General features: G+C 33.7%; 1 protein-coding gene across 1 annotated transcript; it reads left to right on the forward strand.

Annotated features, from left to right (window-relative positions):
• Positions 1 to 1901: 1901 nt before the first annotated feature.
• On the forward strand, positions 1902 to 5286 carry LOC111803342 (WAT1-related protein At5g07050-like). Its single transcript, XM_023687698.1, has 7 exons — positions 1902 to 2240; positions 2318 to 2380; positions 2464 to 2580; positions 3033 to 3228; positions 3588 to 3746; positions 3820 to 3971; positions 4721 to 5286. The coding sequence occupies exons 1-7, from the start codon at positions 2035 to 2037 to the stop codon at positions 5025 to 5027; spliced, it is 1200 nt and encodes a 399-aa protein (XP_023543466.1). The 5' UTR covers positions 1902 to 2034; the 3' UTR covers positions 5028 to 5286.
• The last annotated feature ends 17235 nt before the right edge of the window (positions 5287 to 22521 follow it).

Below are 22521 nucleotides of genomic sequence, written 5' to 3' on the forward strand. Positions count from 1 at the left end.
GGAAGGCACATTGTCCCACATTGCCTAAGTTGAAAAGTGGAGAGTTGGCCTCTACTATAAAAATTGAGCCAGCTGGAGAATACATTTTATGACAGCTCAAGACCAACATTTTGGCTGATCTGGCTGAGTTTTATACGCTAGCACTCTTTCCTTCTAGTTTCAATTTTTCGAAAAGGTTAATTAGGAATAACTTTAAATTATTTTTTGTAAAACTAGGTGAACCAATTCCCATGGTAGAATTATAATTTTTGATGTTGAACTCCTAGACCAGAATTAAATTTGAGAGAGCAGTGTTAAGCTAGCATTAAGGGGTCATAGTAGCTTTGGCCTAGACCAATCAGGTAAGTAGCCTTACTATCGGCAGCTAGCATTAAGGGGTCATAGTAGCTTTGGCCTAGACCAATCAGGTAAGTAGCCTTACTATCGGCTCGGTCAGAAGACTTGTGTTACGTAGACGACACGTGCCTAGTGGCCCTTGCACATGTCATTTATGTTTTATGTTATATGATGATGTGATGATGTTAGATGATGATGTTATATGATGTTGTGATTATGTCATATGATGATGTGAAGATGTTATATGATGACTTGATGACGCTAGATAATGATGTGATGATGTTATATGATGACTTGATGACGCTAGATAATGATGTGATGATGTTATTGATGATTTGATGATGTACACGATGTTGACGTGAAGATGATGATGCATAATAATAAGATGATGAAATGACGTAATATGATGGTGTTCCCTATTAAGATGATGTGCATGTAATAAATGTCACGATGCATTATGACAATGAGTTTTCAAAGACACAACGCTAGTTAATGTTAATGATGATGAATGTATGAAGGCCAATGCATGCATGTTACTTGGAGTAATTTGTGAACGGTGTATAGAGTTGTTTCATAAAGATGATTTAAAGATGAAAACTATAGGGACCTCATGCATTTTGTGTTTCATATTTGTACGGATACTTCCCCATTTATGATGATGGGTCCGGATGCGTACACTATGATGATGATGATGGTCATGCCTTGCATAACACTCAGGTGTCTCTTAACCTTCAGACGTCGCTACAAACAGCTAGCTCGACGTTGATGGGTTTAGGAGGTGCGAACCACCTAGGGACCCACGCTCGCATGTGTGGGTCGTGTGTAGGAAAGTACTACATATTCAATTTTGTACCGATTGGAGCCCACCCCTATGATAGCTTTTAATGATAGGTCCCTAGATCATGAGTTTCATGTGTTTGCATTCGTGGACTCCAATATTGGGGTCACTTACTGAGTATTTATTTGAAATACTCAAGTCATGTGCTACTTCTATTTCAGGTAAAAGTAAAACATCCCTGCACTATTGATGATGACATTGCACTCCGAGACCATAGCACATATATAGAGTATAAAAGGTTGTGATTTGAATCAAGTTGCAACACTAAAAAGATAGAGTATAAAAGGTTGTGATTTGAATCAAGTTGCAACACTAAAAAGGGGAAAAAGATTAGTTTTTATTCATCAATTCAAATAAATTTAATCATTTTATAAAATTCAAACCTTTTTTTATCATGGATCCATATGGCAGCTTGTAGCACTAAAATAATATCATCAATCCTTTTTTACAAATATGATATTGTGAAAGAAAAAAAAAAAAAAAAAAAGTGGGAACCACCACAAGATAATACTAAATAATAAATTAATAAAAAGCACCTCCATGATACTGCCACGTGGAACCCACATCAACCCTTGAATGGATAACCACACAGCAGATGAGATCATCATCATTTTCAGACCAAAAAAAAAAAAAAAAAAAAAAAATCAATTATGAACACAATAATAGGCTTATAAATATGAAACCAAGTTCCCATTTTTAAATTTAGGAGAGACAACACAAAGGCTTAGCTTCTTGAAGTGTTCTTCTTCCTCCTCTTACACCCATTTCTTTTCTTCTTCTTTTTTTCTTTTTTTTTTTTTCCTTTTTTTTTTCTTTTTTTGTTCTAATTCATTGTGAAAAAAAAAAAAAAAAAGGAGAAAATGGAAGGAAAGGGAAGTGGAATTGCCAATTTTGTTGAGGGAGCACAGCCTTACATTGCTATGATCTCTCTCCAATTTGGCTATGCTGGGATGAACATCATCACTAAAGTAGCTCTCAACCGCGGTATGAGCCATTACGTTCTCGTCACCTATCGCCAGGCCTTTGCCACGATCGTGCTCGCTCCGTTTGCCTTCTTCTTCGAAAGGTTTGTTTCTATCGCTTTTGCTTTTTAAAACAAGTGATTTTGGTTGTCGTATATACTAACAAGGACTTTCGTACCAGGAAAGTAAGACCCAAGATTAGTTTCCGTCTGTTCGTGCAAATTTTCCTTCTGGGTTTGTTAGGGTCAGTGCAAATTCGAGTGTATTTTTGTTCATTAATTCTGTTTTTTTGAGCGGTTTGGTTTAACTTGTTCTTGTTTTTTCCAGACCCGTGATTGATCAAAACTTTTATTATGCTGGGTTGAAGCTCACTTCTCCTACCTTTTCATGTGCCATGAGCAATATGCTTCCGGCAATGACATTCATCTTGGCTCTTCTTTGCAGGTATGATATTATCTGTTTTAGCTTTAAACTCGTAAAAGGATTCTTTAACTTTAGAATAAAACCCGTTTTGGGTTTTACATTTTTCATCTCTATTTTAAACTTTATCAACACAACTCTTATGAATTTACGTTAAAATCATGTTTATAAGTGATTTCTTTCTTTTGAACTCTACCTTAAAGTTTTTGTATACATATTTACATACGACCGAAAGAAATACGATCTTTTCCAGTTCTTTTCGTCTACGAATTAGACTCTTAAAAAAGTATACATACATATGACCGAATCCATTAAAAAGTGAAGAAAAAGCAAAACTTTCATGTTGCTAATAATAAAAGACTTGAAAAAGGAAGGGCAAAAAAAGGGAACATAAACTAATATTAATATTTGGAGTGATGGAAATTAAAGATTAAAAATTAAAATAGTTTATTGATTATGGAAAATGAAAATTAAAGGATGGAGAAATTGGAGATGAAGAAAGTGAGGTGCCAAGCCAAGGTGGTGGGAACAATGGTGACAGTGGGTGGAGCCATTTTGATGACTTTATACAAAGGGATTCACCCCTTTCAAACCACTTATCAACATTGGCTCAAGGCTTCCATTCTCCTCCTCTTTGCCAATCTTTCTTGGGCTTTCTTCTTCATCCTTCAGGTACAAATTATTTACATTTCATTTCATCGTTATATATGCACTAATTCGTCGGATCTCCACAATGGTATCATATTATCCACTTTGAGCATAAGCTTTCCTGACTTTGCTTTGAGCTTCCCCAAAATGTCTCGTACTAATTGAGATATATTTCTTATTTATAAACTCATGATCATGCCCTAAATTAACCAATGTGGGACTCCCTAATAGATCTCCATAATTGAAAGTTTATGAACGTATTAGGCATAAAATTGCAAGTTCATGAACAATGTATTAGACCCACATCAATCAGATCAGATAAACTTAGTACGTGTATATATATATATAGAAAAAGTTGTAAAATTTGGAGTGATATTTTACAGGCAATAACATTGAAGAATTACACAGCCCATCTGTCTCTTACAACCCTTGTGTGCTTCTTGGGGACATTGCAATCCATGGCTGTCACCTTTGTAATGGAAAACAAAGCTTCTGTTTGGAGCGTTGGATGGGACATGAATCTTCTTGCTGCTGTTTATGCCGTAAGTAGCTTGCCACCTCTTCTTATATATATAAAAGAAAAATGAGTAATAATTAATTTGAATGAACTTTCAGGGAATAGTTTCATCAAGCATAGCTTACTATGTCCAAGGGATGATTATGCAAAAGAGAGGGCCTGTGTTTGTCACAGCCTTTACCCCTATGATCATGATCATTGTTGCTATAATGGCCACTTTCATGCTCGCCGACAACATTTACCTCGGACGGTTAGTTTCCTTAACCTAATTTAAAAGCTTGGTTAGGAATAAGAACTCTCTCTACAATGGTATGATATTGGACTTCCTAAAAAGGGCGGGTACTAATTGAAATATATTTCTTACTTATAAACTTATGATCATTCCTTAACGAGCTTAACTATGAGATCACACAATTCCACGTTGGTTGAGGAGGGAAACAAAACACTCTTTATAAGGGTGTAGAAGTCTTTCTCTAGTAGATACCTTTTAAAACCTTGAGGGGAAGCCCTAGAGGGACCGCCTGAAGAGGACAATATCTACTAGCGGTGGGCCTGGGCCGTTACAAATTATATCAGAGCCAGACATTGGGTTATGTGCTAGCGAGGAGGCTGTTCCCCGAAGGGGGTAGACACGAGGTGGTGTGCCAGTAAGGACGCTAGCCCCAAAGAGGGTGGATTTGGCGAGGTCCCACATCGATTGGAGAAAGAAACGAGTGCCAACGAGGACGCTGGGCCTTGAAGAGGGTGGATTGTGAGATACCACAATCCCACATTGGTTGGGGAGGCGAACGAAACACCCTTTGTAAGCGTGTGGAAACCTTTCCCTAGTAGACGCGTCCCGAAAGGGAAAGCTTATTAACTCGATCGATTACGGTATAGTTTTGTAGATGTAAATCAAAACCCGACACAACTAATTGAAAATTTTAGACTCGTAGCTAACCGTTAACATTTAAACTCGTAACTTAAGATTTGTTTTTTTTTTTTTTGTGTGTTGTTTAGTGTTGTTGGAGGTGTTGTAATGGTGGTGGGGCTGTACTTAGTGCTATGGGGAAAATACAGAGATTACAAAGAAAATGAAGGAATGAAAGAAGAGGCCGCCATTGTTGAACCAGTGAAGCTTGAGAAAAAGAAGAGGAAATTGGCAACAGTAGTTGAAGAAGAAGAAGAAGAAGAAGAAGAAGAAGAAACGACATCAACATCATTAAACGACATCGAAATGCAAAGGAACGACACGACATCAAATGTCGACAATAATAATGTTACAAAATTGCCATGTCCTCCACCACCACCCATTATTGTCGTATAGAAGTTTGATTACAATTTTAAAATAGGAAAAAAAAAAAAAAAAAAAAAAAAACTTTTAAAAAGAAAGAAAAAGAGGGAATAAAAGTTGGAAATGGCCTTTGAAGAGTGGGAGGGAGAGAAATTTTTTCTACTTTTTTTTATTTATTATTTTATGTTTTTCTCTCTCTTACTTTTTTTTTGGTCCCTCTACTTCTCTCTATTTGCAAATAGGTCCCTCTACTTCTCTCTATTTGCAAATAATAGGGTTGTAATTTTGATTATTAATTTAATTAAATTAACCATAATCTGATAATCTCGTTTTGCTATTTTATCATTTATTACAATTTAGTCCTCCGACTTTATTATTTTAAAGAATTTGGCATTGATAATTTTTTATTCAAATAAAACGAAATAAGACAAATAAAGAGTATATTAAAAATGATTGGAAAATGAATATTGAAGATCTATAAAACTTTACTCATTACAATATTTTCCAAAGTTTCGAGTATGAGAATTTAAATCTTCAATTTGTTAAAAAGAATTACGTGTCAACAATTGAAAGGTAACTCTTTACAAATATATATAATTCGATACATTTCTAGAAACGTGTTTATTATAAATGTCTTTTTGACCACTTTAATACGATGACGAGTTACGTACAATTTTAAGTGAAAAAGACTTTACAAAATCAAACGTAAAAAATAACACGTCTCTACTCAAAAAAGATATTCATACTTATCGATTTAACATATTTCTATACGTTTGAGCTATCCTATCGATAAAAGTATAAAGTTTTATACACTAAATTGTTTTGATAAGATTATTCTCCGACTTTTTCTTTTTTAGTTTACAACACGTGAGGTAGGAAGATTCAAACCTCTTACCTCTTACTTAAGATCATATTTTTAATCAGTTGAGCTATGCTTAAATTGACATTAATATATTTAAAAATATATTGTTTTATACTTCTCGTTATCTTTTTTAAATCAAAATTTGTTCGATATTTTAGATATTAAATATCATTTATAGATATGTATATGGCCAAAAATGGAAGTGTGACAACCACAAGCCTCCATTAAAAGAAAAAAGCATTTGGAAAGGAAAGAAGATTGTAAATATTTGATTACATCACCGACTCAACTTTGGAGTTATGGTTAGTCTATATGGAAATCACTACCACTATTATTATTAAGGCATTATGATTCAAAGCATTTGTGCAATGTCTATTCTCCACATTACTTTGTTTTCTCACCCACAACCTTCAACACCATTTTCTAGGAAAAAAACAAAACATGTCCCAAACTCATAACTTTACACCAATGTCTCATACAAATGAATTTTATATGTAAGATAATATCTAGTCGATTAATCATAGTTTAAAAATCTTAATAGTAAAGAATTTGGATGTAATACTCGAGTTTCGATGAAAATTTTAAAATCTAATTTTTTCTTTAAAGTTAAACTGTTGAGATTTTACTGACCGAATAAAGACAAAAAAAATTCTTAAAAAAAATTCTAGGAATTCAAGATAACATAGATACAAGGAGTAAAATATTAGAAAAATGGGTGAAAGTAACTTTGAGGGGGTAAATTCCTTCATTCATATTAGGGGTCTACATTAGCCCTAATTAGATGACCAATGATGAAGTAAAATAAAGAAAGAAAAGAAAAAGAGAGAGAAATGGAGATGAGTTAGAATTCTTGAGAGGGAGTTAGAGAAAGAAAGTAGAAATCCGCTCTAAATGGCGGTTTGGAGTCGAAATTTTGCTCGAGTTTCTTCGCAAGACTTACTAAGTAGGTTGAGGAAACTATTATGGACTTTTGAAACACTCAATTCTGTCAAAAATTGAGGAATAAAAGAAGGTATGTTCTTCGGGTTCTAAATTCTAGTTTTTCTTGGAATTAAATTCGAATTTTTTAGTATATTGATATTGGAGGGATTTTTTACAAGTTGTATGGAGAAAGTCAGAATTGATTTGGACCAAAAAGTTGAATTTCGATGAACGTCAAAAAGCTGATTTTTTTTTGTAAGTTTTAACTTTGGACGGTATTTGAACTCGATTATTTTTTGTTGTGATTGACTAAAAGTTATGAGAAAAATACCTTAGTAAATATGGATTAAAAGTCTACCCTTGTCTAGAAGAAACTCAGTTAATTTGAGTTGGGTAGAGAAAATTATGAAAATTCAAATTAAATAGAAAAGAATTAAAAAGAGGAAATCTAGAAATTTTGACAAAGGATTTGAATTTTCATAACTTATGTGAGAGAGAGATTTCAAAAATTTTGAAGCTCCTAACACTCGAAGAAGAAAAAAAAAAAAAAAAAAAAACAGTTTGTGAAGGCACGCATTATCTAATGAAGTAGCCACACGGACTATAGGCAAGTAATACTTGTATGCGTCGCTAGGACGTGCTAGCATGCAAGTATTCCTTATCTTAGGTGGTTAAATAATATATGTTAAGGACTTGAGAAGGGCATTTTTTATTGAACCTTTAAATCTCGATATCTTGGTCCATATTGCATAATAAATTATGAAATAAAGCTTGTTAGAACCGTAATAAGGAGATCTATAAAGTTGTAGAAGAAGTCAGAACGAAATTCGGATTGTAGGAGTAAGATATGGCTTACGGATACAACGAGTATTAACGGAAAAGTTGGGAAAATTGCAGAAAATGTGAGGTTGAAGAGGAGCGCGTGAGAGACACGCGGGGCGCATGGGAATCCGAGAGTGGGAGCGCGACTGTGTGCAGATCAGGCTCATGAGAAAAGCACACCGAGCGTGTGCAAGCGCGTGAGGGCGCATGCGTCATCATTTTGGCTCCCGATTTGTCCTGTTCGACTCCTTTTGACCTGTCCTATCAAGACTGGTCTTTACTTATCTTGAAAATTGTGAAATATAGGTCTAATAGGAAGGAATTGTGTTGAAATACCTTATTAAACGTACATCCAAGGGAAGAGGAGTTCGAAACCAAGTAAGTAACATATCGTGCGTCAACATCAGAGTATGTTGTTTACATGTTTAAGAGCTTAGTATGTTAATATGATTAGTATGTTAATATGAGCTTTGATGATATTGAATGTCTATCTGTATATTGTGACTGCTTGCTTGTGATGTAAGCATATTATAAATGATTACTGGAATGTTCTATGTGTCAAACATTGTAAATGTACGAAAGCATGCATCAGATGTGAGTATGCTATTCAGGTTAATGGAAAGGTTATGACTCTAGGATATGCTTATAGATTGTGTGCCATGGCCTATTTATATGAGTATTGTAGTCTACTAATTTCCGCGGAGTTCCTGACCAACACGTTGTGTGCTAAGTCAGAGAGAATGAGTACTTTTGACCGTTGGTATATGAGATATATAGGCCACTAGAGAAATTAGTAGACGTGTCATATTTGACCGAGAACGAGTTTTACATACGAGTCTGAAAATTCTAGATAAGCATATCGAGAGAGAGTCAGTAACCTAAGCTGGAGGTAGCTGAGATACCTCATTAATGAACAGGTGACCCTGACAAGAGAAACTAGGAATCAATGGCGAATAAAACTTAAAAACACCTAAAAAGATTAGTTATAATTCATGATAGATAAGTTAGCTACTTACTAGATAATCTAATTACTCATCAAAATTATTATAAGGCCAACCGAGAACTAGACCAGCGGGCTAGAGACTATTAGGAATCCATGTCTGAGTCTGTTTATGTAATTATGTTTTCGTTGTTTAAGATTTATGTTGATTAATAATGTTTTAAATAGAACATGTTTTAAATATTTTACTTAATATTTGGAAATGTTTTGGAAATTTATGATTGGTTGACCGAGTTTGTTATCGGTGTCGATGGTAGCTCCTGTTAATCGCATTGTCAATGAGCGGGTGTTACAACGTAAGCTAAGATAGCTACTAAAGACTGTGCACAGCAAGAGCAATCTACCTAGAGCCTTGAGTAAAGCCCGTGGTCACCTGCTAGATTGGAACGACCCAAAATTTTCTACTTAATTTAAGGTCGCCACGGTATACATATCATGAATATTGAATGCGAAAAATACTTCATTTAAACTTTCATAAAACGTCACATTCATCTTAAAACACAAATATGGACTTACGTGTTTTGAAAACACTTTAAAAAAAGAGACACAAGAAAAGACAAAATAAAATAAATAAACATTTAAATTAAAAATGTCATATTCTAGCCTAAGTCTAAGAAAATAAATACGACTACCCTATACATGTGTCATGGTCTTGAGTTGCGATGTCGTCGTCAGTCGTATAGGAATGTTTTGCCTTGACCTGAAATAAAGGTAGCACGTGGCTTGAGTATTTAAAGAAATACTCAGTAAGTGACTCCACTATTGGGGGTTAAACGCAAGAACATGCGAATGCAATGACGGGACCTATCATATCAGTCTATTTTCCTACGGCACTACCCTAACGGACAGTTGGATGTGTACGATATACACTACACACAACACATATGTGCGAGTATGGGCTCACCAGTTACTTCGCACACCGTTGGACCCCTTTTCTTGTCGGACGAGCCTGCTCTAGTAGCTCCTTATGCTTGACACCCATTAGAATTAGTAACAATCACGACAACATTATGTAAAATATAATGATACTTCACCTGCGTAGTGGTGTACGCGTCCGTACCCTCATGATGGAATAGGGGTATTCCTCAATGCATGAGCACACATAATGCATGAGGTCCCAATATTTTTCCATTTTCAACATTATTAAATATAACCCGCTATCGTTTTTCATTCATATCATATCATTTCAAAATTTTCAATTCTCATATCATACATAATTCTAGTGGGGTTATATTTCACGTCATTTATTGTGATTTCATGTCATTCATATCATGCTCTATACACACAATTTAGGAGATATAACATAACGTTCCATTCTTTTAACATAACATTTCATCATAGACATATCATACCATAACATATCGCATCACCATATATTATATCATAAACATGTCAATTTATCACATATCTCGTACCAAAACATATTTCATATCATTTTCATATCATATCACAACATATATATATATATATATATATATATATATACACACACACACGTCATTCACATGTCGTATCATAATCATATCATATCGTAAACACTTCATGGTCATATCGTTCCCTAACTTATCATATTCTTGACATTCTTATACATATCACAGTCATATCGTTACATGAACGTACCTTAGTCATTTTTTTATCAATCGATCGTGACCATATCATTTTCATCAATCTCTTATATCCATAGCACTTCGGTACGTAACCTGACCTTAACCTTTCATGAACATATCTTACTTCTATCGTTACATTACGTTTAGTGCATCCTTCTTATATCCTATCTCAAACATATCATTGAACACATCATACCGTAAGTATTATCATACAATTCACAGATTATAACATATACATAACATATCATAAGCATATCAATCCACAAACAATTCACATATATCAATATATTGGACACGTGTAGAACTACGGGGCACGTGTCAACATCAAATATAATCATATCGTTAGTAAGGCCACTTATTGGATGGCTTTAGCCGAAGTTCTATCTAACTTCAAGTTTGCTTGCTTTCCTCCCTTGAATTCGTTCCCACTTATGGCAAGACACTTCACCCTATTAAAGATATTCACTAAATTCCTTCGGTAATTATCATTCCTAAATTTTGTTAAGTATTTAACAAGTTTTTAATCTTTCCCCTTAAATTTAATGTTTCTTGAAATATAAATATGTCTAATAATACAATTGATAGTGTCTTAATATAACACAGGAAGCAATTTGGATCTTAGGCACTATAAGTATATCAATTATAATAAATGAGCTAACATGTTCAAAAGCATTAAAACTCAATGAGTTTGAATACTCACCTTTTGTAGTTCAAATTCCTTTTACGAACCGGTTTTGAACTACCACTAGTGTCTTCCCTACTATTCACCAACCTTAAAACGGAATTGTGGAATCAAGTTAGTGACTAACTTGAAAGAAATTTAGTATAGGTAAAGAGAGAGAGTTTGGAGAGATTTTCTCAAAGTTTTTCTAGCAAACTTTTCATGTATCTTGATCACTCTATTTATAGAGTCATATTTGTATTTTCATGCAAATTTGAGATTACCCTATTTTGACACTCAAAATTCCCCTCAAATTTGTGAGGTTTATTTAGCAAACATGCAAGTTTGTTAAACCATATATTGACACTCAATATTTCTCCAACTCAAACATTGATTTTTCCAGTAAGTGAATTCAACATTTTGACTTTATCTATTTTAATTCAACAATTAATTTAAATAATTAATTTTAAATTAAAATAATATTAAATGATTAATTAAACAATTTAATTAATATTTAACATTAATCAAATGCCAATCTTAATCAATTCCGACCCATATGGACTATGAATCACTATTCATAATTAAAATATTTAAATTTTATTTAAATATCTCCAATTCTCTCATTTTGTTTAATTCGTAATTAAATTAAAATGCGGTTAAATATATCATATATATTTAGCGCATATTCCCTAATTTGAGTTCGAACACTTCAAACTCACTCGTCACACTGTTCTAAGATTTAGTCCGATATGAGCTAGCAGGGGGACCTAATGGACCTACAGATCATGGGCCCCAACGATCCGAGATTAACTAGCTAAACTCATTAACCTTGTTAACCAACATTCGTTAACTACTAGGACACTCCACAATAGCCTAGTAGTTGCACTCCCCTCACTATAAATATATTTCTATCCATTTGATATAACCATGCTTAGTAAGTCAATCCTTCACAGGTTGTTCGTAACTAGAGCTGGGTCAATTTACTGTTTTTACCCCTAAAGTTACTTCTTGTTCCTTAAGTCTCACTGATCCTCTAATGAACAATTGGTTTGTGACCCAACCACCAAACTGAATCCCTCTCGGGCCAATAAGAGGGTGGGGCCTCTTGTTCAAGACCTGAAGTTAGTACTTAATGGAACAACCTCTCTATTATCCCTAAAAGCAGGTAGGAGAGAATTCTATCTTGCACCCTATGTCCCCAGCTATTCACCCAGTCTTACCCTTGAAATGGGAGGCTTATCGAGTCGGCAAACTCGGACCACTCTCACCCATGCAAATCTAAGGATAATTCTGAATAAACAGGAGTTCATAGTTAGCTCAAGATTAAGGTCGAGTTACCTAAGTCATCGAGTGAAAAAATCAGTCTCAACAGTAAACGACATTATAAAGTGAGGGTGATTTTCTTCATGGTCCAATCTTATGCAATACTCATTGCACCCCCACTCACATGTCTCCACATGTACAATTTAGTGATCATATTGTTTATATCATATACAAAAGTGAACTGCATCCACAGTATCCCCAGGATAACGTACTCAGCCTTATCCATATACTATAGATCATTTTGACTATATACTTGAACTTGATCCACTCGTATGTCTCTGCATATAGTTCAAGTAATTATACTATAGCCAGAGTATTCTTAGTTTATTGGATTTAAATTAATGATCGTATAAATCACTGTATTCAATAACAATGTTTAGTGAACAAACATGAATAATAACTTTATTAAAAATAGAATATATTTTTGTTTACCAACTATGAGTTTAGGACATAAAACCCAACAACAATGCCGAGACATACAATTTATTAGATACTATAGTTTCATAACATATTTGAGAATAATAAGAATATATATTTGTTATTACATTTCCTAGTATTAACAATTGAATACTTTTTATATCTCCCATTTTCTTTCTCTCTCGGTTATCTCTCCATGTTTTCTATCTCTCTAATTTCATTCTATTCTCTTATTTGTGTTTTTATTCCATTTTTCTTTCTTTCTTTTGATTTTATTAACATAACAATATTCTTCATTACTTTTTCAAAACTGTTTTTTTTTTTCCTTTTTTTAATTATATTTTTCTTATGCTAGATTTTTTTTTTCTTCTTTTAATTTTGTGAACAGGTTAACTTTGTTCACGTATATTCTTTCCAATTTTTAATAGATCGTTTGCTTACTAAGTTTTACTCGAACTTATATAATGCCTTATTCATTTTAACCTGATTTACTGTAACCTAAAATGCTAATAAAAACTTAAATAATTGCAACTCGATAAAAGAGAGAAGATCTAACTTACTCATAAGCTTTTCTATCTCTTACCTCTTTGGTGTTCGATCTATATAGAGTGAAAGCTATTCTAGTTTTTCTCTCCCCAAAAACTGTCATCTTTTTTTCTGTTTTGTTTCATTCTTTTGTATTTTTTCTTTTTTTTTTTCTCTCAAAATTTCTAATCATCATTGGAAGAGGTGCTAATAGAGATATTTGGGAAAGAGATGTGAGAGATTGGTGGAGATAGAGAATCCATTACTATATTTTTTTTTTCTTATAATTATTATTATTTATTTATTTATCATTATTATTATTATTTAAAGAAATTCTTTTCTTTTTATAACTATATATATATATATATATATATATATATATATATANTCCCCTCACTATAAATATATTTCTATCCATTTGATATAACCATGCTTAGTAAGTCAATCCTTCACAGGTTGTTCGTAACTAGAGCTGGGTCAATTTACTGTTTTTACCCCTAAAGTTACTTCTTGTTCCTTAAGTCTCACTGATCCTCTAATGAACAATTGGTTTGTGACCCAACCACCAAACTGAATCCCTCTCGGGCCAATAAGAGGGTGGGGCCTCTTGTTCAAGACCTGAAGTTAGTACTTAATGGAACAACCTCTCTATTATCCCTAAAAGCAGGTAGGAGAGAATTCTATCTTGCACCCTATGTCCCCAGCTATTCACCCAGTCTTACCCTTGAAATGGGAGGCTTATCGAGTCGGCAAACTCGGACCACTCTCACCCATGCAAATCTAAGGATAATTCTGAATAAACAGGAGTTCATAGTTAGCTCAAGATTAAGGTCGAGTTACCTAAGTCATCGAGTGAAAAAATCAGTCTCAACAGTAAACGACATTATAAAGTGAGGGTGATTTTCTTCATGGTCCAATCTTATGCAATACTCATTGCACCCCCACTCACATGTCTCCACATGTACAATTTAGTGATCATATTGTTTATATCATATACAAAAGTGAACTGCATCCACAGTATCCCCAGGATAACGTACTCAGCCTTATCCATATACTATAGATCATTTTGACTATATACTTGAACTTGATCCACTCGTATGTCTCTGCATATAGTTCAAGTAATTATACTATAGCCAGAGTATTCTTAGTTTATTGGATTTAAATTAATGATCGTATAAATCACTGTATTCAATAACAATGTTTAGTGAACAAACATGAATAATAACTTTATTAAAAATAGAATATATTTTTGTTTACCAACTATGAGTTTAGGACATAAAACCCAACAACAATGCCGAGACATACAATTTATTAGATACTATAGTTTCATAACATATTTGAGAATAATAAGAATATATATTTGTTATTACATTTCCTAGTATTAACAATTGAATACTTTTTATATCTCCCATTTTCTTTCTCTCTCGGTTATCTCTCCATGTTTTCTATCTCTCTAATTTCATTCTATTCTCTTATTTGTGTTTTTATTCCATTTTTCTTTCTTTCTTTTGATTTTATTAACATAACAATATTCTTCATTACTTTTTCAAAACTGTTTTTTTTTTTCCTTTTTTTATATATATATATATATAAATTTTATTTTATTTTATTATTTTATTATTATTATTATTATTTTGCTATTACACGTCATGGATGAGACGAGAGCTTACAAGTAGGTTGCTTACTGAGTATTTTTATACTCACCCCTTCCCCCTTTCCATTGTAGGTGTTTACAGACGGCCAGTCGAGGTGGAGGAGCGTTCAAGAGCTATGCAGTGACGGTCGCTACTCCTAACGGTTGTCTGACATCAACAGCTCCTAGAGTATGCTCGCCCGACCAAAAAGGGGCCCAGGAGGTGAACGAACCGACTGGTGGGTCCATACTCGCATGTGTGAATCGTGTATAGGAAATTAATTACACATCCAAACTGCCCATTAGGATAGCCGTCATAGGAAAACAAATTGTTATATAGATCTCATGCATGCATTTGTATGTCTTTGCATCATAACCCCGAAAGAGGGTCGCTGACTGAGTATTTCTTAAAATACTCAAGCCTCGTGCTGCTATATTTTTCAGGTAAAGGTAAGGTGCACTTATAAGGCTGACAGTGACGTTGCAAATCCCGAGACTGTGACACATGCTTAGGATAGATTCGTATTTATTTTAGTAGACTATAAGTTAGCATAGGTTAATATAGGTTAATTTCATTTCCATTTAGTTTCATGTAAGGTAGTACAGGGCATTTCATTTTGTATTGTTTTTTGTTTATTTCTATTTGTATTAGTTTTATTCAAAAGCATTAAATAAAGTATGCACCGTTGAAGGTTGAATTTATTATAAGGTGTACGGTAGAGACCTTAGGTTAAGTAGAAGGGAAGTAGTGTATGGTAGAGACCTTAGGGTCGTTACAACCATAATCATCATAGTGTAGGCGTCCGTACTCATCATTGTAAAAGGGAAGTAGCTCGATGTTTATGTATACGCAGAATACCTGAAGTCTCTATGGTTTATCATCTTAAAATATCTTTGCCACACAACTCTAATTTCATCCTTATATTACTATCAGTAATATATGTGATTAATCTTCAAATTTACATTAGTGTTAACATTAACTAGGGTTGTGTCCTAGAAAAGTCAATATCACATTCAATCATACTTTTCATCCTAATATAGAAAATGTCATATTAAGGGATAACCTCATCTTACGTCATCATATAACACATCATGCACGTTATAAAACATCAAAAAAATATCATCATATAACTCATACACATCATCATACTTCATGCATAATACGTCATACATCATAAGTAATCTTCATGCATCATACATATAAAGCATAAATGATACGTGCAGATGCCACTAGGCACGTGTGATCTTACATCAAACAATTATGTAGTTTATCCTATAGTAAGGTTACTTACTTGGTTGGCCTTAATCAGCGTTTCCCTAAATTCGAGTTCGCAAATCCTTCGTTCCTCGAAGTTGCTCCAAATGTTGTTGGAGGTCGTTCCTTATTAGGTCGTCCATTTCCCTTCGTCAGCATTTTACAATTCTAATATAAATTTAACTTGAATTTGTAAAATAGATCATTACCTTAATTAAAGTCAAAATCAGCTTTGGGAGGGTCGAAAGGGTGGAAAATGGACCAAATTTCCTTTACCAAGTCTAATGGCTAATTTCAAAGCTGCGGAGCAGATACGAGTCGTTTAAGCCGACTTAGCCGAGGGAACCTTTTCGCTGCAGATTGACATGTGGCACAAGTAGAGGCCAACACGTGTGCTGGTTTCATCGGGTCGAGGCGTGAGTACATGGGTCGTAGCGCGGATGTTGGGCTACTGCTAGCATGGTTGACGTAGGTATTGGGCCTCCGGCGTTAGGCTGCTGCAGGTGGGCTGGATAGCTTAATGGTGTGAGGAAATGGAATTGGATCTAGGCTGATGGAGTCCGGACCTGATCTAGGCAGGTGGGTCCGACCTGAATCCGGACCTGATGGAGTCGTCTTCCTCTCTCAATTTTTGTGATGTTCCATCTCCGTTTCTCTACCTTTTCCCTCCTCCACTTAGTAGATATATGTTTCCTAATTATTTTACTTTTTTTTTTTTTATAAATTAGGTTTGGAAGATTTATCACAAATAAAATTAAAGAATTTACATAATAAACTAGTAATTATTTGAAGAAAAAATAAAATAAAAGAGAGATAAGTATATATATAGATAACTATGTGATTATTATATTGGGGCCTATGCCATTTTCATAGTTAAAAGATAGTAACGCCCCCATATATAGAGAGGACTTATTATAAACAGAGAGAGTAGTCTAATGCTTGTCGAAATCTTTGAGGACATCCTCAAATGAAAAGAGAAAGGGCGCTATCCTGAGAATCCAATGGTATTGCACCTTTACAATATATGACCAAGCAATATTATTGTCATTTATAGCTTTTATCACAAGAATGTAATATTTGGGCTCAGCATCTATATTGGGATTGGACAGACCATTCACCACACGCTTGTAAATGAAATGATGTCCGCCCCTCCTATTATGCTCTTCCACAGCAAACCTCTCAGCAGCTTGCACTTTTTCGTCATCGACATTCTTAATTGGAACTAGATCTGAAGGAAACACTTTTTCATGACTCATTTGGAGTTTAAGAGTTTTCATTTTGAGGCTATATAAAATCATGTATGTTATCTATGTCAAATAGACTTGGAAAATGTAGTAAAAGAAGCATTTGTGCTTTCATTTAGCTAATGACTAAGTTTCTTTGCAATTTTATGTAATTTAGGTTGCATGTAGAATCATTCAAGTTCAACATGATCAATCTTGTTTGTGGAGTGATTCGGATCTCAAACAAGTGTTCTTGTCTTGAGATATTTGATGAACATGGTAATCCGAATCTTACTTCCCTTGAGGGATGAGTCTCATAGATCCCATTACAGTATCGAAGGAACTTCGAGTGGTAGTGATTGCTTGCATTGGTGTCTTCCTAGTATTCCGGACACATGGAACATGATTCTTCTTGCTCAAATATAGCTTCCTTTGTCTTAAAAGTTCACTTTTGAGTAATCCAAAAAGGCATCTTAATTTGCAGCCTCTAGTGAAGATGATCCCTCTGAGGTGGGTTTGTTAGTGAATATGCAATTGTATAATCAGGGTTTTATATCCGTTAATGGTTCCATTTATATCTATAAATGAAATCTATGGTGCATTCTTTGGAAATTCAACAATAATCATCTGGTTATTTGGTTACCCTTATATGGAAATTCAACATTCGACCTCTTGTGTCCTCGAAACTACTTGCAAGGTATTGTCGATTATGATCCATAATACTCAGCTAACTCGAAATTGAGGTTCGTTCATCTGTTCAAAATGTGACAAACCAAAAGAAAAATGCTAATAAATATTGTTTGTGATTTATATAATTACTGAAATTATCTTACCTACGTGTTGTGAATTCTTACTTTTTAATTCTTGTCTAATTTCTTAATGCACCATTGAATCACAATATTGGGATATTTTAAGTTACTTTTAAGATTAAAAGTCATTGAATTAAATAATTACTTATTTTCCATGCTCCTAAGTATTTTATTTATTTTTTATTTTTTATTTTTTAAGAACTAATTATTTTAATATTTTAATATTTTAATATTTATGCTCAAAGAGGTGATATATTGAAGAAGTAAATTATTTTAAGATAATAAGTATATCCAAATATATGAGAGAACTTGCATAATAAATTATGATAAATGAAGGTTAGCACCTTAATATGCATAATTAAGAGTCAGTTTGACAAAATTGGAGGAAAAATGAAAGAAAAATGAGATAATTATGTATATAGATAACTATGTGATTATTTTATTGCGGCTTATGTCATTTTCATAGTTAAAAGACAGTAATGCCCCCATATATAGAAAGAGCGCTTGGAATAAATAGAGAGGGAGAGCGGTCTAAAGCTTGTTGAAATCCTTGAGGACATCTTCAAAGGAAAAGAGAAAGGGCGCTCTCCTGAAAATCCAATAATACTCCACTTTTGCAATATATGAACATGGATTACCATCGTCATCTGTAGCTTCTATCACAATAATATAATATTTGGGTTCAGCATCTATATTGGGATTGGATAGACCATTCACCACACGCTTGTAAATGAAATTATGTCCATCCCTCCGGTTATTCTCTCTCACAGCAAACCTTCCAGCAGCTTGCACTTTTTCGTCATTAACATCCTTAATTGGAACTAGATCGGAAGGAAACACTTCTTCATGACTCATTTTGGAACACTTTTGATAGATAGTTTCAACAAACTTATTTTGCTCGTGAAATATTTTGGAGTTCGATATTTATACTCATAGTTGAACGCTGTTCAAATTGATATAACCGAATCTTACAACAAAAACTAACTGAGCCTCCGTCTATTAGGAGATAGCTTCGAATCAAATTCTTTAGTTTGGATAATTTTTGCATTGTTTTAGTCAAACAACTGAAATTAGTGTATTACCAATAGTATAAACATTTTGTAGGTATATTTTTCACTTTTAGTAGTAAATTACATTATTAACCTAGTAAGTATCCACAACCTTTATTCTAGACTCTCAAAAGTTCGGGCCTAATCTCTATTGTTACCTAACTATCTATGGTGCTTTAAAGTTCCTAACAATACTTTAGTGCTCACAATCCCAAGCTGGTTTTGACGGTGGTTCATCACTTTCTTAAATCGCGAATTGGTTCACTTTAAAAGAAAATCTACATATTAATTTTTAATTTGCTAATATTATATTTATTTATTTATAATTAATTTCTTTATCTTTTTTAAATATATTTATAAATACCTACTTTAGAATATGACGTAAGCTTTGAGTGAAATGCATACGCTATAATATGTTGTTTATTGTTGAAATTAAAAAGTTGGAATAATAAATATTCCCTAAACCTAAATATAGAAGATAGTTTAATGTTTAAAAATTAAATATTTTTTTATATGATAAAAAATAAATACACGAGAATATTGGAGTGTCCCATCGTTTAGAACTTTCAACGCAAACNTCTTTTCAATCCAATTTAAGATCACTAATTTTAACGGAGATTTCTGATCACAAATTTAATTACCTTTGATTGCTTTCAACTATTAATAAAATGTAATTTTTTACTAAAACGAAATTTTTTTTTGTACAATTGGTAATACACTAGTCTCGATTGTTGGACTAAAATTGTAACACCAAAAAATGAAGAAAATTAGCTCTAATGATGTTAAGTTTGACATCATGTTTCCCTCACCTCGATGAGATGCCCGTGTCACTGTCATGCTCGTCTCCAAGGCGTGTTGCCCATGGCCGCATGCACATGACAAGCCAAACCCTTTATGTATTTTCATGTTGTAGTGTTTTACTTTTGTATTTCTAGGGAGTATGACGTTTCGAAAAATTCATGTCTAGGCCTGCCAGACATAAAATGCCTCAAAATGTACAATAGGTGGATATGACTAGTTGTCAACTTCTCCCTACCCGATAGTTATATGCAGTAAGCCATTGTTATTGTCTTTTGCTTATATTTCCATATAACACCAATTTCAATTTCTCAAATCTTGCTTTTAAAACTCTCTTTCGAAATCTCTCTACCCACGTTTTCTAAAACTTTCTTCTGGAACCGGGGCAAGAGGCTCGAGCATATATCGTTTGGTCGTAGGCGACGCAAGAATGAATAGGCTTAACTCACTTGTTGCTGGGAAGTGAGTGCCACACAATCGTAAGTCCGCTGCCATCAAAGTGTGATTGTGACACCTTGGATCATGTTATGGGTACCCAAAGATTTGCAGGATGTCATGTTCATGCATGCATCAATCACGTGACCTTTATGGTCTATCATGGGGAATAATCTAGGGCTATAATGGAACAAGAAGAGAGTAAGTTACCTTGGCCAAGAATCAAGAACCCCCTAGGACCTCCCACGATACAACATGCTCATGACTTAGACTACACTGCTTGGAATGCATGAATCCTTGAGCGTAAGTTTTCATAGTATGCCGCTTGGAACGCATGAAGCCTTGGGCATAGGTGTTCAGACCGTATCGAATGGCAAGCCCTAAGATGCGGGTTCAGACTACGTCGCTTGNATTATATTTATTTATTTATAATTAATTTCTTTATCTTTTTTAAATATATTTATAAATACCTACTTTAGAATATGACGTAAGCTTTGAGTGAAATGCATACGCTATAATATGTTGTTTATTGTTGAAATTAAAAAGTTGGAATAATAAATATTCCCTAAACCTAAATATAGAAGATAGTTTAATGTTTAAAAATTAAATATTTTTTTATATGATAAAAAATAAATACACGAGAATATTGGAGTGTCCCATCGTTTAGAACTTTCAACGCAAACATATTTATTCAANCTAGGAACGCATGAAGCCTTGGACACAGGCTCCCAGGTTCATGATTAGTACTGTAAGTCATAGGGGGAGTGTCTTGGAGAACGAATCAAGAACATAGCAAGAACCTAAAAAGTACCAAGAGCAAGAGAAAGATTAAGGAGTAGAACATAGGTCAAGATCCAAGTTCTAAGGACAAGAACCAAGAACCATAGTACTAAGGCCCTTAGAGGATAACCAAGATTTCAGAATCTAAGGACCAAGGTCCTCAACATAGATCATGATAAGAACTCCAAGTCAAACACAAGAACTAGAGGGCCTAAGTACTCACCAAAGGAACAAGAACAAAAAAAGAAATTTTGTGGTACCCTAGCATATCAAGGACACAATTAAGATCTTAAAAGTAGACTACTTACTGAGTCTTGTGCTCATTCCTTATTTTTCATTTTTTTTTTCAGGTAATAAGAAGCTGGTCGAGGTCGGGAGTGGATCCTAGAGCAGGTGCCATATACAAGCCCCACCCATCGTCTTCAACCTTTTTGTTTGAAAATATTTTGTCATGTTTTAATTACTTTTGTATGAACACTATTTTGTTTTAATGAATATTATGTTCTAAATACCGTTTGTTTTATTTCTCGAAAAATTTACCCTTCGTTTTGGAGTCATCGAGTTAGCCCAATCCTTACAAAAACAATGCAACCATCACCTCAATCAAAGAATTTGATTCCAAGTTATCTTGTAACAGAGAGCTCAATTAGTCTTTGTTGTAAGATTTGGCCATATATCTATTTGGGTATCTTCATCCACAACTAAAAATATCCAACTCCAAAATATTCATGAGAAAAGTACATTTTTTAAAACTATCTATCAAAGGTATTCCAGAATGAGTTGTGGAGAAGTGTTACCTTCAAATCTATTTCCAATTAAGGATGTCAATGAAGAAATAGTGCAAAGAGCGGGAATGTTTGCAGTGAAAGAGAATAACAAAATTCATGAACATTGTTTCATTTACAAGCCTGTGATGAATGATCTGTCCGATTTCAATATAAATGTTCGAGCCTAGATTTTATATTATTGTGATAGAAGTTATAAATGATGGGGTATTCCTTGGTCATATATTAAAAATGTGAAGTACTACGTGCGTCACTTTAAAATGCACATTCTCTTATCCTTTGAAGACGTCTTCAAGGATTTCAACAAGCATTAGACTGCTCTCTTTTTCACACTAAGCCCTCTCTCTATATACGAGGAGCGTTACTCTCTCTTAACTATGAAAATGACATAGGCCAGAATAAAGTAATCACATAGTTATCTATCTATATGTACATTTATCTATTTTTTTGTCTACAAATTTGTTAAAACTCAACTCTTAATTATACATATTAAGGTATTACCAAGCATCCGTCGAGTTAAGTGAATATGACGGTTATAAGTAAAAGGACTAATTTATTATACAAATTCTCTAATTTTATTTTGGATAGGCTTATTATCTTCCAACATTTTAATCTAATCTAT

The sequence above is a fragment of the Cucurbita pepo genome, chromosome LG10 (genome assembly GCF_002806865.2).
Source record: "Cucurbita pepo subsp. pepo cultivar mu-cu-16 chromosome LG10, ASM280686v2, whole genome shotgun sequence".
In the NCBI taxonomy this organism is placed as follows: Eukaryota; Viridiplantae; Streptophyta; class Magnoliopsida; order Cucurbitales; family Cucurbitaceae; genus Cucurbita; species Cucurbita pepo.

What these genes read in the sequence shown, in the direction of transcription:
- LOC111803342 (XM_023687698.1), top strand. Translation starts at nt 2,035, where the DNA reads ATGGAAGGAAAGGGAAGTGGAATTGCCAATTTTGTTGAGGGAGCACAG. An exon ending in TTCCTTCTGGGTTTGTTAGG is followed by an intron (nt 2,381 to 2,463) that starts GTCAGTGCAAAT and finishes TGTTTTTTCCAG; the next exon opens with ACCCGTGATTGATCAAAACT. An exon ending in GACAACATTTACCTCGGACG is followed by an intron (nt 3,972 to 4,720) that starts GTTAGTTTCCTT and finishes TGTGTTGTTTAG; the next exon opens with TGTTGTTGGAGGTGTTGTAA.